The 20,563-nt window shown below is 41.2% G+C and overlaps 1 protein-coding gene across 1 annotated transcript in view; it reads left to right on the top strand.

Annotated features, from left to right (window-relative positions):
* Positions 1 to 8,401, top strand: part of SUSD4 (sushi domain containing 4) — a 32,233-nt gene extending 23,832 nt beyond the window's left edge. The window contains exons 5-8 of the mRNA XM_008919871.4: positions 3,267 to 3,458; positions 3,933 to 4,077; positions 5,727 to 6,109; positions 7,299 to 8,401. Coding sequence (XP_008918119.1) covers positions 3,267 to 3,458; positions 3,933 to 4,077; positions 5,727 to 6,109; positions 7,299 to 7,327 — 749 coding nt within the window. The 3' untranslated portion in view covers positions 7,328 to 8,401. The remainder of the gene's footprint in view (positions 1 to 3,266; positions 3,459 to 3,932; positions 4,078 to 5,726; positions 6,110 to 7,298) is intronic.
* The last annotated feature ends 12,162 nt before the right edge of the window (positions 8,402 to 20,563 follow it).

Consider the following 20,563-nt stretch of genomic DNA (forward strand, 5'->3'; position numbering starts at 1 on the left):
CCTTATACAGTGAAGACGCTGAAAGCTATCGGTAGTAAAGATTTAATGTTGTATTTAAGAACAGTACATAGGGCTTTTTTTAAGCTGTGAGAGCTTCCTGACATAGAATTCTCTTGTTTCTGTGATTATCTATTGTGCATACTGCTGTTGGCTTTGACAGTGAAAATGTACTTGTCAGACACACTTTTGTTTTAATCAGTTTGTAGGTGTTTTCATTCAGTGAGTTTGATGCATTTGCCTGAAGTCCATGGCCTGTAATTACCAAATATAATTAGTGGTCATCACTAGGAATGCTAGAATTTTACCTTCCCTAGAAAACTTCAGTGGTATTAGGTTTGCCACCGGGGTCTTCCTCCATATTTGATCTGGCACATTCCTTTAATCTGTTAACCAGTATCATACACTAGCATTCAGCATAAATAAGAGATCTGACCCTGTAAGGTGACTAGCTCTGCATGAAAAATTCTCTGTCATTGGGAGCCAAGAGTGTTCAGTGGCCCTCCAGAATTACATAATCTTTCTTTTCTGTGATCAAAACTAAGGCCACTTGGTGGCTGTTCTTCCACTGTTCAGATGTTAAGGATCTTGGGTCTGGATGGCCATGGGAATGGAGTGAGCTGAGAAAAGGACTGAGTGCACGACTAACTGCCCAGAGCTCAAAGCAAGTTTGTTTTGGGTTATTTCTGATGTATCTCATTTGATTTGATTTGGAAAAAGAGGCTTTGAGCCTGAGCATTACAGATTGTACATGGGGGCCAGGTTGCCCGTGGACATTTTGAGGGATCCTGAAACTGGATGAACATAAAGTTCACAGGAGGTGCTGAGGGATACCCTGAGTGAGTTAGAACCCTGACTCTTGACAGTCCAACTGACATAAGAATGAAGCACTGTTTCATTTGAGCTCAGAGCCCTCGTTTTCAAACCTGTTCCATTCCATTGTATCTGCTGGTTGCAAGTGTTTAATGCAGGAGCAGGTATGACTGCTTAAAGCTCGACTCTAATTCATGACTAATGCTCAGCAGTGCCATAAAAAAAGTCTGCTGGAGTTCCCAGGCAGCACCAATATATGAGCATTTCCCTTGAAATATGGATGTGTCAGTGGAAGGGGTGCCACTCCTTTTTACTACTGGGGAAGTGTCCTACACAAAGAGTGATGCTCTTGTTTTCGAGTGTTATAAAATACATCTCCATTTGCAAACAGACTGACAGCTCCATATCTGGGTTGTCTCCCCAGTGTATTACTTTTAATCTGCTTGGAAATGTGTCATTCCTGAGCTGATCCACGCTGCTGGGATCACCAACTTAGAGGGGTTTTTCATTCAGAAGGCTGTTTTGGATCTCAGTGATGTTAAGAGGTTAGGGATGATGTAGCAGGTACATTGCTGTAGGGGAAAATTAGTTTCTCTGAGTGTTGCACTTTGTGATAAGGTGTGCTCTACTTGCTCATTGCTAGAAAGGTACTGGGCACCTACACATCTCTTGAACATGGCTGTTGCTTGGCAAAAATCAGTAGCAAAGAAACTTAAATTGCTGTCTTCCTTTGTTCTCATGCTCTAAGCACAGGTAATAAAAATATACCAGGTTTCCTTATGGCAGGCCAGAATCGTGGCTTTTACTGATCACTTTCTTTTTTAATAGATGAATGATCAAGACAAAAGGTGCTTTCCTGCTGTTTCAATCTGACACCCTTGTCCTAGTCATAAGAAAATTGTTTTCAGTCTTGAGTTGACTTCCCAGTAAAGCATTCCTCTTTCTTGTGGGCCTAGAGACTTTGGAAAGTATGCAGAGCATTGAGGATGTGAATTTTTATGTGAATTACTTGCTCTGATTTCAAGTTATTATTAAGCCTTGCCAGTGAAAATGCAAACAAAACCATGTCTCCAGGGGATGGGGAATAGACATTGCTGCACATTGTAATCAGCCTCTCTTGAAGATTCATTTAATATCTTGTGTATTTTTTTATGAAATGTATTATTCATGTAACAAGATTCAAGAGAGAAGCAGCTGAATTGTAATTTCTGGGAAGATTCTTCTTCCAAGAGATGTCATTTTCATTATTTAAATCAATGCAGTAGGTCTTGCCTGCATGAGGGAGGCATGAAGTGAAGGGAACAGCCTGTAGATGGGGCACTGAGCCAGTCAGCTACTGCCTCTGAAGGGAAATAAAACAAGCCATCCAGTAATTTAATCCCCTTTTGGGTCAGTATGTAGCCATTTGAAACATCGTTACACTTTGTAAGGTTTTTTTGCTCTGTGTTAGAAGCACTTAAGAAAACAGTAATCAACCAACACTTACACCTTGGAAAAGTTTCCTCTCTTATAAAAATACTGCTTGCAAGCTGCTCTCCCCACTGCTGTTTTCTAGAGAGTGCTCCTTCAGTTCTCCATTGAGTCCATTGGCCTGAGCATGTGAGATTACATTGCTTTTCGTTTTGGGGCCTACAATAAAAGTCCCACATGTTTATATTGCAATTCTCTCTTATTGACCTAACCTTAAGTAAACCACTGTACTTAATTAACACAGGCTCAACCTCTGTTTTATTTAAGACTTCACTCTACCAGTGGTCCCACTGAGATCAGTGGGGCTTTTCAGAAATAACAAAACACAAATACCACCAGTAGAGTTTAAGCCCATCTTAATAACATTACAGTGATACAGACTGTATATGCTTAAGCAACACTAGGTGCTTGAGCATCTCTTGTAACGCTGCTGATGGCAAACTTATTTTTAAAAGTCAATATTTAGGAATCTAATTGGTGCATATAACCATTTAATTATGTTAATGAAACAAAAAATAGGATGTTACAGCTGAATTTGAGATGCGTTATAAGGAAAGTGATTCTCCTTATTTTGACTGTCTCCCTCCAACCCCCTGTAGCCATCTGATGGATATGGGTCCTCTTTTGTCTTCCTCTCACCCTCCTTTTCCCACAGAGGACTGGAAGCTTAGGCCTTTAAACAAGCAGGTGACATCAAAGCTTGCTGGTGTCAGTGAGAGCCAAAAGTCACCCCCTGGCATGTGTTGCTATGCAGGAGGCATGTGCATCCATCTGCTAGAGCAGATGGGCACCTGGGCTCCCTGGCCAGTTGTCTGGTACCACCGAGACAAACCCAAAACTGCAGGAAGCCTAAAGGGAGCCTGAGGTGTGCCCGGTGCATTTTGACACACTGAAGCTACCCAGCAGTGGGTTACTGGTTTTAATTATCCAAATTAAAGACATTTAATTAATGTCTTTCTCCTTTTCTCTTTGTTTGTTTGCCTAAGTTTGTCCACTACCTCCAATGGTGAGCCATGGAGACTACATCTGCCACCCGCGGCCTTGCGAGCGTTACAACCACGGGACGGTGGTGGAGTTTTACTGTGACCCTGGTTACACCCTCACCAACGACTACAAGTACATTACCTGCCAGTACGGAGAGTGGTTCCCCTCCTACCAAGTATACTGTGTCAAAACAGGTAGGGGATTTACAGTCTTGTAATCCTAGCTTCTTGTAGTCCCTCCTTTTGGAGCAAATTTGTAGGTCTGTAATGCCTGGTGAACTTCTATTTCATGGTTAAGTGATGAACATTGATTTTAAGATGCTGTTAAATATAATACATTTTCAAGATACTGAATGATCCTAAACCATTTTGATTATTACCTCTTCAAGTGTATTTTTAAGCATCCGGATATTTTTATATGTATGTAATCTAAAGTCATTATTGCATGTATAAAAAAACAGTCAAGGGGAAAAAGCAAGATACAGCCCCTGTGACAGCTTAATGTTAAGGTTGCTTTTGGTATATGGCATTGGGCTTATGTGTGCTTTTACAACATGCATAGAAAAAATGTCTTGTCCTAACTGGCACTTCTGAGTATTGTTGAAGTATTCATACAAAATAACGATGGTAATAATCAAGCACAACTCTCGTACTGTCTTTTTGTTACAGAACAAACCTGGCCAAATACACAGGAGACCCTCCTGACTACATGGAAAATAGTGGCGTTTACTGCTACCAGCGTTTTATTAGTACTACTACTGGTTATTTTAGCCAGGATGTTCCAGACCAAATTTAAGACACATTTCCTTCCACGGTTTGTACTGTTCTTTTTTATTTTGAAGATTGATGGCCTTGATTCAGTTTTCACATTCAGCACTCTTTGCTGAAGAGATGGAGCAGCTCGCAAGCCTTGCAGATACTTTCTTCTGCTCTGAGCAGAAGTCTCTGAATCACTGGTGTGGAAGGGCACCCCCCAAAACCTACAGTAGTCCTTTCTGCAACTGAGATAAAAGGGAAAGTTTGCCAGATTCACTTTGGGAGTAATTACAGCTCTGCTACTGAGAATTGCTGCTTCTGCATGTAAAAATAGCTGCCAATATTTTTAAATACTCATTTTCAGGTGCGGGGGAATTAATTTTTTAACTACTGTAGACTTAATAATGTAAGTTTTAAGAAAGAATTTATCTTCTCTCTATGGACAGATTTATATTAAAAGTTTGCTTTACCTTCATTAGTATTATTATCATCATGATTCATAAATATCTCCCATATCTTCCTTTATTTCCATAAAATACCATGCAGCTATGAGCATTAGTTATTGATTCACATAGTACTCCTCATGAGATACATCTGGAAAAACAGAGGCAGACATGCTGAGGTTTAGGCAAAGCTAGAATTGTATTGGGGCTTAGACGTGTTTCTTATTTTCAGTCTGTTCAGTTCACTATGGACCTTGACTTCTCTCCTACACTTGATTTTTCTCATTTCTTTATTCTACCACGAGCAGAAATGAGAGCTGAAAAAGCTGTGTGTCAGTAAATACGTCCCCATGCCAATGCAGCAGAAAGGACTTTGTGTTCTTAATGTTAAATAGATGCAGATTGTATAAGCAATGTGTAAATTTATATACATATATACATATAGGTGTCAATATATACAGCGTATGGGGAGTAGTATACTAATACCTATGCATACACCTATATCACAAGGAAGATCTTTGGGGTAATGGGCTGCACTATGGATAGGTCTATAGACTGTACTTATCTAACTTATTGAAATGCTTTAAGTCCTCTCTTTTTCAGATATTTTCATGTCTTAAAGGTACCTGGGACCAATTCCCTCCTGCCAGGACTATACTGTGATTTAATTGGCTACTAAACAGATACTTCAGAGTTTAACAGACCTTCCCAATTAATAGAAATGTGTTTTACTTAAAAAAGAATACAGCTTGATACTGGTTAAGGAAAGGAAGCCTCCATCCTTTGAAAGTAAGACTTGAGGGAGGCCACAAATCTGGCCACCAAAGCCCTGTCATCCAGCAGTAGTCATCTCAGTGCCTGTTTACATGGGCTGTAAACACTTTTGTGCTCTAGCACACATCTTTCCAGGGGGTTCAGGCACTTTTGGCTGGTGAACTACATCTGTGATCTTATATCCATGATACCTACTGCGCACAGCACAGCAAATGCTGCTCCTTATCTCTTCCAAACACCTGTTTTCCTCCCTTCTTGAAGTTCTCCTTCACATTAGTAGTTTCATTTTTCCGATTGTAAAAGATTTCACCTGTCAATCCGAAGAGAGTTTTGCAAAACCATGAAGCAAACATTTATGCGAATGTTTATGGCCCTGTCGCTTCACTTTGCATGACCAGAAAGTGCTGTGTTTGCTGAAGTTCAGCATTTGCTCTGAGGTGCTTCTGACATGCTCCTTCTCTCTGTGATAACTCGTCTGTGTTTGACGTAGAGGCAACCAAGAGGGCTCCATGGGTGACCCTGACTTCGTGGTGGTGGATGGCGTTCCTGTCATGCTGCCCTCCTACGATGAAGCTGTAAGCAGCGGCTTGAATGCTCTGGCACCCGGATACTCAGCCACCACAGACCAGGGGCACATTTTGCAGGCAGAAGATCAGAATCCTCCCGCTTACCCTGGCCCCAGGATTACAGACATGCTGCCTAGCGAATTTGAGACCTGTGACAGTAGGTCGGGTTCCTCTGAACTGCTCCAAAGTTTGTATCCATCCCTGACGTGCCAAGCGGCAGCGCTTCCCGCTCCAGACCGAACTGACGTATCCCGTAGCACTGACGGGGAGGCTGCATCCACGAGTCCGCGGATCGATATTACAGATGGTGAGTCTTGCATAGGTGCAATAGGTGAGTCCATAAACAGGAGACATCGTTTGTTTGCACTGGTGGAGCAGGAATACACCTACCTGACTTGCTCATACTTTCTCCATGTTTTTGTTCGCGTCTTAATTTGGACAATTTTTTTTTAAGTCATACAACTCCACGGTTGTAGGGCTTTGTATCTGTGGTATGTCCTTGCTAGCTCTGGTGCATGTGATTTGAATCCCAGGCCAGAGTGTTCCTGTCCAGACCCCAGTCTCATCAACAGGAATGTCAGGAAGCACCTGTGTGCAGCAGCAAAGCCAACCATTGTCTTGCCTATGCTGATCTGTTCATCTGCTCCTCAACTCCTACACTCACAAATCCCTCACATGCCACGGCTTTCACAGCAAAGAACAGGTTTTTCTCCCTGAAATAGAAAATAAATCATGTTTTCATACTGGGTCAAAATTAGCAGCCTTTATTATCAAATTCATCATGTCTGTGCACTGAGCAGAGGGTTCCTTCCATCTGAGGCACATGCACATTAAGCCATGGGTGTGGAACTCACAGCAGGAGGGGAATGTACCCACAGGACCATGTGTGAGGAGGGAGCTTGCCATGTGTTACTGCCTCCATTTAAATCGAACATGGGCATGCTCCGATACCATTTCACTGAGTTCTGATGGTGTGCTGCTCAGAATGTTAAGGAAACTAGATAGCTTTCCTTGGAGACACTTAGAAGGAGAGGCTCATATCTTTCTCTCCACAGTCACTGAGCTGAAGCCCAGGGTCCTATATTCAGTGTGGAGGAAGGTCTGGGTGGAGGAATTCTTCCTGCTTCATAAGGGTTAGGATAATTTTGGTGGTATCACAAGGGGAAGAGGACAGTTAGGAGAAGAGGAAGAAATTACGGTAATGTCAGTAAAAGTAGTCCCTGCCTACTCTGAATGCTGTTTCAGTGATTAATGTAGTAGCAAGGATGTTTGCATTTAGGTTTTTGTGGGCCTAACTTGTTTGAGAAAATCTGGGTAGTTTTAGTAATAATTTTCATATAGGTGTCAGAGCATGAGCGGTCTAGAATTTGCAATACCACATGTCTTGTTCAGATATTTGCAATGTCCATTTCTGTTTCTGTAGAATTGCTAACAATAATACTCTGCAAAAGAATAAAGGGAAAATACAGTCATTGCTATTTCTTTGTTTCCCCTAGAGATTCCTTTGATGGAAGAAGACCCTTAGCCTGCACTGAGTTGTGTCTTCGTCACATTGCACTGTTGGGTGACATGAAATCATGAGGATTTTGAGACAGAAAAGACTATCTGTGGATTTGGGGAGGGTATTTTCCTACTTATCAATCTTCCACGTGATGGTGTCACCAGATTGGGTGTATATCTTAATCCACAGCAGGGATAACAGCATCAGCATTTGGAACAGCAGCAGTTTTATGAATGAATCCTGGGGATTTGATGAGAGCAGATGTAGAAAAAGAACTGTGGCTTTTTAGAAATGAAATGTATATCTGCATCGCAGAAAGTCATATGGTTCTGTAAGAAATGCTATTGGATTTTGATACTAACTGCCTCACAAAAGCATGTCAAAATATGTAAATTTGCTTATAAAGACTGCTTTAAATGATGAATGGACCTCTAGTTTATGAAGAATCCTTGCAAGTTTAAAAAAATACCGGTACTGAAACACACACACACACAAAAAAGAGGAAAGATCCTCTTTGGGTTTCCTGTGATAACCAGGAAGCTTTTGATTTAGCTGTTGGTGGTTTTGGTTCAGACCATGTCTGCAGAAAATATAACAGAAATGATGGGATTCATATATACTTTGATGTATGATAGCAATTATATATTAAAATATATATATATTTAAAAACTCTTAAAGAGAAAGAAAAGGAAAGACTCCCAGGTCACACAATGATCTGGAGATTTTTTTTTAAAGGTAAGGCAGAATTTATATAATAGACAATATTCAAGGTAAAATATCAATATTTGTATTTATGCAAGACTTCTGTAACTACATTGCATTTGATAAATCCTACTATAAAATGAGAGATCTAGAACACGTTAAAAATATGAACTATGTGCTTAAGAAATGTTGAACCACCCTGCTTCAACCTTTCTTAAGCTCTTAAATGTGTATATTATATATTATATTATATATATATATATACACACTCTGGAGTAATCTACAGTCATAGCCCAGAGCACTGCCTTGTCCCTGTACGTTGTGGTAGTATTCTGAGCCATTATTGTAGAATACTTAAAAAAACATAATAATAAAGTTCAGTTTTGGTTCTTTTGACTTACTGGACTGTTGTGACGTTGGCCTTTTTTTTTGCTTTTTTTCCCTTCCTCACTTCTTTTACCAGCTCCTACCCGAAGGCTGAGAAGGCAGCAAAACACCTGCTCTGGTGCATTTTCAGCTTTATATCCCTCATCCAGCTGCAAATGGAGAGAGTGGTTTTGGTTAAGCAGAGCACACGAAATGGGTGCAGCAAGGGCACAGCTTCTGTAGGTGCTACACGGCTTTTCTCTCCTCTGTATGCTGTGCCAAGCATTGTGCTAAAGCCTGTGTGGTTCACCCTTGTGGTGCTACAGGCTATTCGTTCTTTTTCAGGAAAATTCCTGGCTGTTTCATACACTTACTGAAATCCAAGCAGATTTCCATGTCTTTATTTTTGGTACTGAGCGAATGAAACATATGTTGAACCGGCGGTGTTTGAAGGAATAACTCGCCGTATGTTAATGACAGAGATTGCCATCATGTGGGCTAATCCAAACCAAAGGGAAAAATAAGGCTGAGTTCTGATTTTATGTACAAAGTAAATTAATAATATCTCTATTGCCCTAAATAGAGGATCACTACAAGTTGCTCTGTTATTTTTTCATGATTGTTTAATGATTTCTTTGTATTGTGGTAACATCTAGTGGCCTCTCTCATGAGTCAGGCTAGTAGAATTATAGATGTGCTGCAACCATTCAAGAAAGTGTTTAGTAGCAGCCTGTCAGCAATTGCATATTACCACAAGGAAGCAGAAGGAGACAAAAAAACTGTATGGTGCAGAAGCAATTATTAGAATAATGCCAATTATTCTATGGTAAGATGGATGAGAATGTAGTAATTGGTATTGCAGAGTATAAGACATACTCTGCATTATCCTCTATTCCTGCTTACAAAAGACTTGCAGTTTTTTCTGCTGAATTGTCTCAATTGCAACTGCATCTTCAGATTGATCCCAGAGACACATCTATCAGGTCTTAGTACTATTTTAGCTACCCCTTCCTTTTTAGTCCCCATGCTTTCCAGAGGTGTTTGCATGACCAACTGATGTTCAGGATTGTCACTCCAGCAAATAAGACGGGAGTGCTGTGATGCCAGCCTTGAATTGAAGCACATCTCAAGCCTACAGTCAGTTAAGTGATTTCTGTTTCATAATGTCATTGAAAAGTATTGAATTTGCTTTAGATGCCTTATAAAATATTATGAAACCTGTCTTTGCAAGTCTTTTAACAGCTTGTGAAATTTCATTCCTTATTAAATTTTTGGACTTCCATTTATTAATTTCTCTTATGAAGGCTTCTGATTAATGTTTGGAGCTCTGTGGTTTTACGGATTTACACTGCTGTATGTATTGTACTGCAGTCATTTTGTTAAAGGAGCCAGACATGGTAACTTAAGAAATGTAAATTTATGACTTATTAGACCATTTGTATTTTAAAAAGTGCAGAACTGCAAATACTCTAGAAAACATGGATGTATTAATGTTGTCTGATAGCCCTTTGATAGCACTGTACTAAATACAGATTTTAAAGGTAATAGAGTTTTTACCATTTTTTGCTTCTGATGTATAAGACTTCCAGAAAGGCTGTTTTGGGGGGATTACTTGTGTGGTTGAGTTTGGGAGTTTTACATGCTTGTGGATTTGGGGAAAACAGAGGACTGATTCTGATGTTATTTTTTTTTCACATAGGGCTTGAATTCTCATGACAGGACTGCCCACACCTGGATCTGCACCCGTGCCCCCACCCACAAGCTGATGTCCTGGGCTAAGGGCTGCCTCCAGGTGCCCTCCCGGCCTTTGCAGCAACCAGACCACCCTGCCAGCCTGGAAAACTCTGCAACTCCCTGGCCTAAACCTCAGGTCAACCTCGAGCTCTCCCTGAACCCTCAGCAGCCAAACCTTCAGGAGGGAGGATCCTTTTAGGGCCTTGAGAGACTACAGAGCTGGTAAGATCATGATGGTATGTTTGCCATGTAAATGAAACTAGATGGGAGGATGAGCACATCTTATGCAGATTAAGCTGTTTTCCCTTGAGCTATCTGGATGTGAATTAAAGCAGGCCCAGGAAAACCCTTGTTGGTGAGGGGAGAAGCAGCATGTTAGTGAGGATGGACAACCTGTGTGCCTTCGGCAGTGAGGGGAAAGGCTACGTGCTGACAACTTCAGGAAAATAAAACAAGAACTGGCTTCACCCTGCCAATATTTCTAAAAATGAAAAAAAGTGGAGGAGAAGTGTGTTAGCCTTCAACACTGACTTGACCTGCAGAGTGCTGGATGAAGGGTGGAGGTCCAAGGTCTCGCAGGAGCTCTGCAGGGAGTGAATCATAACCTGAGCATGAGTCAACAGGACCTGGCTGTTGTGAAAATGTTAAATGTCAATATGAGAATGTTTACACAGAACTGTAACTTATCGAATGCATGAAGCAATCCTTCAGCTGCACTCAGCACTAGCAGGGCCTCAGCTAGAGCAGTGTGTCAAATGTTGAGCAATTTTTTTCCTCTTCAAGGAAAATGTAGAGTAGCTGGAGGGCAGCCAAGCAGAGAGAACTGGAAGAGCCTGGCCTGTCCTCACAGATCATGTGTTCAGTGTGAACAACAGAAGGGAACACAGAAATTTGGTTTTCTGTAATAAGCATATTTTGCAAAGAAGAAGGAATTTATCCATATAAGTAGGACAAGAATAATAGGCTTAACTGAAGCTTGAGAGAATTAGGTTAGATATTAGGAAAAACATTCTAGTCACAGGGATGGTTACAAGGAGAGAGAGCTGGTCTGAGGAATCTGTAAAAAAACCTCTGAGAGATTTTTTTCAGACTTTTCTAAATAAATACAGGCCAAGAAAACACTGGGGTGAAATGCACTATGTGAGCTCTGGGGGCCCTTCCCATTCTGTTTCTGCATGATTCCCAGCTTGCGAGAACTAAACTTGACTGGTGCACAGTTTTGCCCACAGACTAATTCCAAACTGATGGTACTGGGCAAACTGGTCAGTGCTCATCAGAATCACAGCCATAAATACCCTCTATTCCATCAACAGAGGCTTTTGTGTAGTGTGAGCTGAACTCCAGTAAAATCCTGTGAATTAAACCCTGTTGTGTTAGTGACATTGATTTCAGAATTCTGTTCTGTGACAAATCCAAACTTGGGATTTTCTGGTCTTCATGTCTATCTTAGGCAGCCCTTCTAATACTCTCTGCGCATTAGGTGAAGTAAATCCTCTCTTGGTAATTATCTGAAGACACCTATTGAGTTCAATGAGAAGCAGCAGCTCAGGCAGTGGAGCGCAGAGACCATTGTCATGTCTGTGCAAAACTTGCTTCACGTGCCCCAGAAGCTGTTTGTTCCTCCCTGTGCTGCGCTGCGGATGGTAGCACAGCTTAGCACATCAGCTGTCAGAGAAGGAGTAGGACAGATGAGAGAAGCACATCTCAAGCTCCTGTTCTGGATCTCCCATGGACGCCCAGGGAGGACTCAGGGGCAGAAGGAATTAGAAAGCAAGCAAACATGTGCCCCAAACCCAGGGAGATGTGCCATTGTCAAGGGCACGTCCAGTCTCCTTGACACGGTTCCCAAAGGAATTGCAGCATACAGGAGAGGAGGCTCTATGGTGGAGGGAAGACAGGCCCTGCTTTGCCTGTCACTCTCTGATGCCAGGGTGTGCAGCCAGAATAGACAGACAAATCCTTCTCTCCCCAAATAATGTATATAATTTACTTAATGCATTATATATTTCTCTCCTCACTACCATTATATAGTAGCCTACAGTCCATTCTTTCAGCCTGACATTTTCCAGGACAGGAAGAAAGGTTATTTAACAATAACAGAAAGGGCATTAGCCTGAGATTGAATTATTTCCTGTTCAGGCGTCAGAGCAAACTTCTAATAATTCTCATAGACCCCATACAGATGGGATTCTTGAGGCACCTTTCCTCAGCAAGGCAAAGGGACTATCCTGCAGGCCAGAGGAAGCTGCTACATGGGGGCATTTTATAACCTAGGAAGACTGGATTTACCTGATAAAATATATTAAAGAAAAACTTGGAGAAGGAGAAAAGACATTTAAATTTGAATAAAGTCCAGGGGACATGGATAAGTTCCCCATGTTCCACAGTAAGGACAGAGGGAGCTGTTTGTTTAATACAGTTGGTTCTAAAGAAAGTCAAGAGGCAGAGAGGTAAGACAAGCTTCTTGGTTTGGTGGTCCAGCATCTCTTTTCCCTCACCTCTGCATTTCTGTCATCAGACTGGTTCTGCGTGCAATAAGGGCCTTGGTTTTAGTTTGGATCCACTTTTTCCATTTTATTTTTTTGCCTTTTTTTCTCCTCTGCTTATCCTTCTACTCTCTTTCTTGGGGTTTTTTTTTTTGGTAACTAATACTGTTGTTCCAGTTTCATCCTGTCACCTCAGTCATGCTGGGAAGCCAAACAAGTTGCTTAATTGCAGTGCAGTACCCAGCAGGACACGTCCTCTCCCTCCTAAGAGGTTGCTCTTATTTGCCTTGCTCATTTGTGTTCTCAGCAAGAGAGGACAAGAAGGGACACAGAGCTCCTCACTCTGCTGATAAATGGTCCATGAAAATGGTTAGAGCGGAGCACTAAGGGGAGCCCACATTGCTACATGTGTGATGTGTCTATATGCCTCAGTCCCAAGACTCTCAGCTTGCCATCATTCATTGGCCCAGTATTCACAGGTGCACACAAATGCTCCTGTAAAAACCTTGTAGCCAAGATTTTTAAGAACTGGCTTATATTTTAGGGGGTTTCAATATAAGACTTTTTAAAGACCCCCTCCTTTCTGAAACTGGTGAGCTCACAGCTTCAGAAAATTGGCACTGACACAGTCCAGTTAGGAAGCACAGGGTGCCCAGCAGGTCACTTCATCTGTCTGCTTCACGATGTTCCAGTATGAATTTCTTGTTCCCCGGATAACTGCTTGAACTAAGGAGCTGCCAGTTGCTGAGCTGTCAGGTTCACGTGTTTTCTTTTTTTTAACCTAATGAGGCTAGATTTATTTTTAACGTTCCTTATTACCATCCGCTTCTGACTTCCATCCATCTACTGCTGAGTACATGCTGCTCTTGCCAAAGCAAGTGTCTTTGAGCAGCTCTCTCAGCCCCTGGAACTCTACCGCCCTGCGGGAGATCGCATTTGCCACCGTTGTCCCTTCTATTAATTCCATGGCAGCACATGCTGTTTGCCTGCCTTGTTCAGCGCTCTCGTGTTAATAACTGTGCAACCAGTTGTTATTTCTTTCATAACCATTACCATAGCTGCCTGTTGTTAATAATTCAGGGTTAATTGCTTACTAAAAAGTTTAGCAGAACAATTTAGCTTCGCTTAGCCTGTTCATTGATGAAGACTATAAATGTCTGCAGTCTATCACTGATAGAGCCATTACTGGAGTTCAGTATAATTGGCTTTTACTGAAGTGCTGCAGCAGAAATGAGGGTTAGTCCAATAGGCAATGTCGGCTGCCTGCTTGTACACCTCCTGTTGGGTTTTCCATTGGATTTTGGGCAACTGCTTAGGAAGAGAACTGCCACAGTAACTTACCAGGTTTGCTTATATATACATGTTCACCTTGCACCATTGTGCAGTGTAGACCAAGCTACAGGAGTGCTGAAGCCTGGCATTAAAAAAGACATCATGGCAACTGTAAAGAGTCCAGCATTTCAGTTAGGCTTAGGGTGCTGGGCTGATCTGTCACAAATACATCTTGGTGGAGATAAACATACCTACAAGACTTGGGTGATGGTGTTCTCTCTGGTTTATGAAAAAAGGGGAAAATTTCCAAGAAGCAGCATCATTAAAGGTAATGATGCCTCTTCACTCAGTTTTCTCTGGTCTGGAAGAGTTTCCTGTTCCCTGAAACTTTGAATCTAGGAGCTGTTACAGACAAAAGGCTCTGGACATATGCACTGTTCTCAGTTTACAGTGAAATGGATGGGAACTGGGACCCCTTTCAGTAATGAGCTCTTTCTGACCATGCAGTCTGGAGTCCCCATCTCCTGATTCTAAGAAGCAGAAGAAAGGCCATGTGCTCTCATCCAAGTAAGGAGGGGTTTAGCATTACACTTCTTTAGAGAAAAACTGGACTCTGGACTCCGGAAACTCCACCCAGACTTCTGATTTTACTTGCACTATTTGTAGTGAATTGAGGCTGAGTGGGTGCATTGTAGTACTCTGCATTCATTTAAGCCTTCACAACATAGGACTCTGCCTTTGTCTGCTCTAGGCACTGACAGTTCCCTTAGATATTTTTCAAATCCAGCACGGTGCTGTCTTCATCTTTGGTTGCCTAAGTATCCTAAAAATACCTACATATCTTCATGTTAAATTATGAGCAAGAAAGTGATGAATTGTTCCCTGACCTTCAGTTTCTTCATTGAAACTGTGTCACCAAACCATATTTCATGTCACTAGGAGACAGCAAACGTAAATCAAATATCTGCCTGTTCTAGAATATCTAAGGGAGGAAATTACTTCCATCCATGAAGGCAGACAGATTTTCTTGGGAGAATTTTCTACCTTCCAAATTCAGTTTTAAAATGCTATTTCATCCTCACAGATCTGTCTGTTGGTTTCCAGCACAAGAGGCATTGCCTCAGTTTGTTTGCAGTCCTGAGAAAAGCAACAACCTGCCACTCTCTCTTATTGTCTAAATGCTTTTTTCTTCACTAAATAATTTAAAAACTATAAATAATTTATAAGAAAAACACCCAAGATAAATTTAGATCTTAGATTTCTTCATAAAGAAAGTTAGTGGGTATCCTTTCTCAATAGTTTAATTGATAATTTAATTAGCTTAAAAGAAGACTGAACCTGATGCACTTTACTTCTATGGTCCAAGACTGAACATGGAGTAAGTAGAAAGTGGCCTTTTTCCCCAAATAATCATCAGGAAATGACAGTGGGCCTTGGGTCTCTGCAAGCACCCATGTTTGCTGCTCCTGCTTGCGTAAGTTGGACTGCTGGGCACTGCAGTCCCCCCTGAACCTGGCATATTTACAGTCCCTGGCAGAATGGGACCCTCCTTGTGGCTGTGCTTTGTAATTTTTTTCCCTTGGTTTGTCCTCTTAGGTTTTTGCATCAGCAGCAATCAACACTATCAGGTCATATCAGGATGTCCTTCAGGCCCAGCTGTATGAGGTAGTGAGTATTTTCAACTCACATCAGCTCCAAAGCGAGTGGCATTGAAAACTAGGCAAATTTTAAAAATAAATAAATTAAAAAATCAAGCTTAGGAGTAGCCTCATTGTTGTGTTGTTCCCATACATTCGTTTTTCTCTTCAGATTAGTCATGCATTTGAAGAATGAGAAGTTCACAACAGGGCAGCGAAATCTCATGTTCATAATTAGGACCCTGGAAGGAAAAACCAGCACGTAAACCAGAAAAATATTAGCCCATGATTACACTGAAATCTCAAAGCTTAATGTGAGATGTATTCATAAGTGCTTTTCCTGGAAAGCAACAGCCTCTGCCATGCAATTACATATTTAAGCTCTGTGGAAAAGATTTGTTTACTGAATGAGAGAGGCATAAACCCCAGGCTGCTGGTCAGAGAGAGTCCTGAGTAATCACCTGGATTACACAGATACAACAGTTCAAAGACCTTTGACATTTGATGAGTATTTTTCTCTTTTACGGAGTGAAGAGATTTTGGACCTTAAAAGAAAAATGACCTGAGGCTTTAATTAGCAGAGCCACAGAGAAAGAAATGAAGAATGACTGTGGAGAGCAGTAAGTATATGCCGAAAGCTTACAGGGCAATGGATGCCAAACAGGCTGTGATAGATTTTAAATTCCAAATGTAGATGGACTCACATGTTTCTATATAATTCGAAGAAGACAGTAAATGCAAAAAAACTGAAAAGCATAAATTTGTGATAACTGGGAAACGCTTCATTTGAGCCTCAACTGCTTTACTTGGCGTGATCATAGAGAATTGATTCTGCTCTCTTAAAAACAACAGCTGTTCACTGCTGAAGGCTATTCCTGGATTTGCACCATATACATTAGGGCAAAAGAGACACAAGTTTATGCTACTGTAGCCCATCTGTACTGGGCCTTGACCCACACAGCTGTGTCAGTGCTGGAGCATTGGCCAGGACAGCCAGTAGCAAAGGTGACCAGACACAAAATTCTCTCAACTGTACAAAGTAAATAATAACAGCAATGTGTGGGGTTACAGAAAATGGCAAGCATGCCATTTCAGGCAAATATGATTTGTGAGGTGATGGTTGCTTCACAGGCAGGAGGCACAGAAGCCTACCCTCTACAGCATCTCTTTTCCTTAGGCAGCACGTTCCATGGCAGGAACAGGTGTAGATAAGAGCAATGTTTTAGGGCTTGTACTGATAGCACAAAATGAGCAGAAACTGCTGCCAACTAAAAACAGGCAGAAAAAGTACAGAAAGAGGCCATACAAAAGTGAAACACATTTCACGTCTGAAAGGTTGGACTCTCAGGTGGGGATGGAGCCAGAAGCAATGTGACATCCTGCTCCAAGCACTTTCTCCAGTTACTCCTGGCTGGCAGGTGCTGTCAGCATAAAAGCAGGAGTGCAAAGCACCACTTAGTGGAGTTTGGCTAAACTGGGCACTGGGTGAGGTAGTGAGCTGCAGCACAACTGCTGAATTTTTCTATCCTGGCAGGTGAGACTGCAGTTGATGTGATTTCATATTGTGGGGCAGGAGGCTGAGTTGAAGGTCACCTCTCCAGAGGTGACAGGATGGTGGCAGGATGCTGCTGGGAAGCACAGTCTCCAACACAGCTCTCTGGGGGACAGGTCTCACTATCTGCACCACTCTGAGGACCCTCCTACCCTGGACATGGGGGCCAGAGGCAGCAGCAGCAGAGGGGCTGCCACCCAGCTTGGGAATTCATGTTGTCACCCAGCAGCCCTTCCTCTTGAATCTGGGTAAAAGATTACTTCCTCCTGGTACTTGGTAAAAATGTGATCTAGTATCAAGACTTGCCTGCAGGCATCTTTCCATGTGAAAAAAAAATGTTAAGGACTTTTTCTCAAGGATGTTACCTGCTTTGCTAATAAATTACGCTGCAGATCCTTAAAACAATAATGTTGCTGGTAGTGCAAGAAGTGATGTGCTGGTTTTATGCTCTCCTCATCCTTTGTGTTTTTGAGTGGCACAACATGGCATGTCACAATTCATCTGTCATTTTTACATTTGGAGAAGTGGTCAGGATGGAGCAATCCAGCCATCCCAGCTGAATACGCAGTTGTTAACTGACAGATGTCTTGAGTGCAACAGGAGTCATAAGGCTGTCATGGAGGTGTCGGCTTTTAAATCCCAGCTGCATGCAGAACCTTGGCATATCATCAGGATGTACAGTTTTCAATTTCATGGGACATTTCTTTTGGTGTTACCAACGGATTTTGTTTTGCCTTCATCTTCCCTTTTTGTTAACACTGCAGAAACTTATTTCTTGAGGCTCTTTCCTGTCTTACACGATACCGTGTGCGCTGTGTGATTCCCAGGGTGTTTCCATGGGCAGAGACCTGAGGCTGCACTACTGCTTTCATGTATACTCACGTACAAATGGCAGACAACTCAATAACATGAAAGGTGTCACAGGTTATTTTACTGCAGTCTCAGCTCTGACAGGTATTTAGGTTAGTATGAAACTGGGTTTCGGCTCCAGTCAGCCTTTCTTTGCAGAATATGGGAACAGCTGGCTGGCTGGTGGACGCTGCCTGAACAAAGGTCTCCTTCTGCTCTGAGTGGCCTCAGGGGGAAGCTGCTGCTGCATCTGGCTGGCCTGGCAGCAGGGCCCAAAATAGGGATTTGTCCTGTACAGCTGTGGAGGTCAGACAATCTGGGGCTATATTTTACACAATTCAACTGTGGGAGTATATTTTTCTCCTACAATCTACTCAGACCTGGGAGAGGAGCAAAGCGGGCTGAATCAATTCCTCTGACACTATCCTTTTGCATATTTTTACCTTATTTTTGAGAATCTAAAGCAGGGTAAGCACAGCTCTGAGGTTTTTTGCAAAGATCTGACTGTGTTAATTTCAACAGATGAAACTTTGGTTTCAACGTCTGTTAAAATGAAAATATAATTTTCAAGCTAAAATGTAACGTGTTGAATTATTCTTATGCTGAGACTAGGAGAGCACATTAATCAATTGATCAAACTTTGCTCAGTTAGCCTTTACTGATCTTGCTTTTCTCTTCTTTGCTCAAATTAACACAGTCATATTTGTAACTGAACTCAGTGGTAGCCAAGGCTATAAAGGCAGATAAATGCAAAAACCTGCCTCTCCAAAGTCTTTAGTCTCACTAAGAATGAAGCTCACAGAAGCACACTGAGATCAAAATCAATGCTCCCTAAACCAGGAAGAAATTCATTTCCAGAGGCTCATTTTGGATTCTTCTATATGCATAAAGAGAGAATAATTAACTTTGTATGTGTAGAGTTTTATCTTTTCTTATTCTCTCCATTCTGTGGACAAACTGTTGAGTTCACTGCTTCAATAAAAGCTTTCTAAAACACCTTAATAATTCCCCAAATACTGGCTTTTTTTCCTTTTTCTTCTTTTTTTTTTTTTAAAGCTAGAGGTTTATTAAGAAGATCACAGATTTTGCTATGTTTGTTGTGAAATCCAAGGGGGAAAAAAACTAAACAATTCCTGGCATTTATTATGATAATTTTAACTGAGACTCATAAGTTAAGGGAACTTAATGGCATTACCCATGCAAGATATGAAAACCTCGTCTCCAGAAATAATGACCTTATTACAGCGTTGATCTTGTGTGGGTGGAAGCCTGCTTTGGAATAAGCCTGGGGGAAATGATTGTGTATTTCACCTGCCTATTGTACATTATAGGTGAGCTCAGAGGTACAATAAGATACACATTTGGCAAGTGGTTTACATGTAAGAAATTGGTAATTTAATGCATTAATCACCAGAGTGCAATTACAGACCTTAATTTAGAAGGTATTAGTCATTCGCCATAGATAACCTTCTGTGGCTATTAGAATTTCATAGTCTGAGTTCATTACAACTGGCAAATGTCATTTGCAGAAACAGCACACACAAGGGGCTGTTCTTTGGCTTCAAGCACATTTTTTCAGTATTAAATACACTCCATTAAATACAAGAGAGAGCACCTGTTTGGGTCTTATTTCAATAAAGATTATATCCTAGTTGCATTTCAAGGGGGCTTATAAAGGTTGCACATTATTAATGTATTTTATTAGCATGTTTAAAATGGAGTGGGATACACTGGAAATATTACCTGCACATCAGTAGAAGACATCATAGCTATTGATAAGCCATGGCAAGAAACAGCCTATTAACCTGTCTCTATCAAAATGTGAGACAAATGATTATTTGTACAAAATCTGTTAGAGCATTTACTGACCTTTCATAAATGAACCTTCATATATGGTATTTTCTTGAAATTAGTAACATGCTTAAAATTAGGTCTCTCAGTACTTAATTTCAAGAAGCTGCATAAATCTAGTAGACAGTAAAATTCTGTAAGTAATTGTTCCTAATTTTTGGTGTTTTCTTTTCCCCCTCTTTCCTAATTCCTTATGGTGCCTGCTAGGTGTCTAGCTTGCTGTGTGTATGTGACTTGCATAAGACAACAGAGGAGCAAGAAACATGTCTCTGCTCAACACAGACACCTTGGCAGGAAGACAGCTTTTGTTTTAGTTTCCATTGCTTCTTGCAAGTGACAGAACAACATGAGATGGTTGTGTAGGTGTGCCTTTTGTCATCAAAATATAACATGCATAACATGCTCATCTGCATCATTTGGAATTACATTACTTTCTCTGTGCAGAAAAGCACTGAAAGATGTCAGCACACTGCTACAGAAAATACAGCTGCAATAACAAACAACTTAGCTGTTTCTTTTCTCCCTGAGTTACACAACCACAGTAGCTGAATACACTGACATTCTTTATAGAGTCCTGTGATTTATGCATTTGAAACCTGGAGGTTTTTAATAACTGAATCAAAAAGATTTAATCCAGTGTGCAGTTGTAATAATAGTGAGCAGTGTTCTATGATAAATCAGTCAATGCACCAAACCAAAAAAAGTTCCAGGTTGGATTTTCAACCATAACTTAGCAAAAGCTTTTGCAAAAAACACTTCTGTAAATTCATGAACACTTGTTAGCAGCAGTTGACTGTACAAAAAGCAGCAG

This window comes from Manacus vitellinus, unplaced genomic scaffold (assembly GCF_001715985.3).
Source record: "Manacus vitellinus isolate BGI_N305 unplaced genomic scaffold, ASM171598v3 scaffold_8_pilon, whole genome shotgun sequence".
Taxonomy (NCBI): Eukaryota; Metazoa; Chordata; class Aves; order Passeriformes; family Pipridae; genus Manacus; species Manacus vitellinus.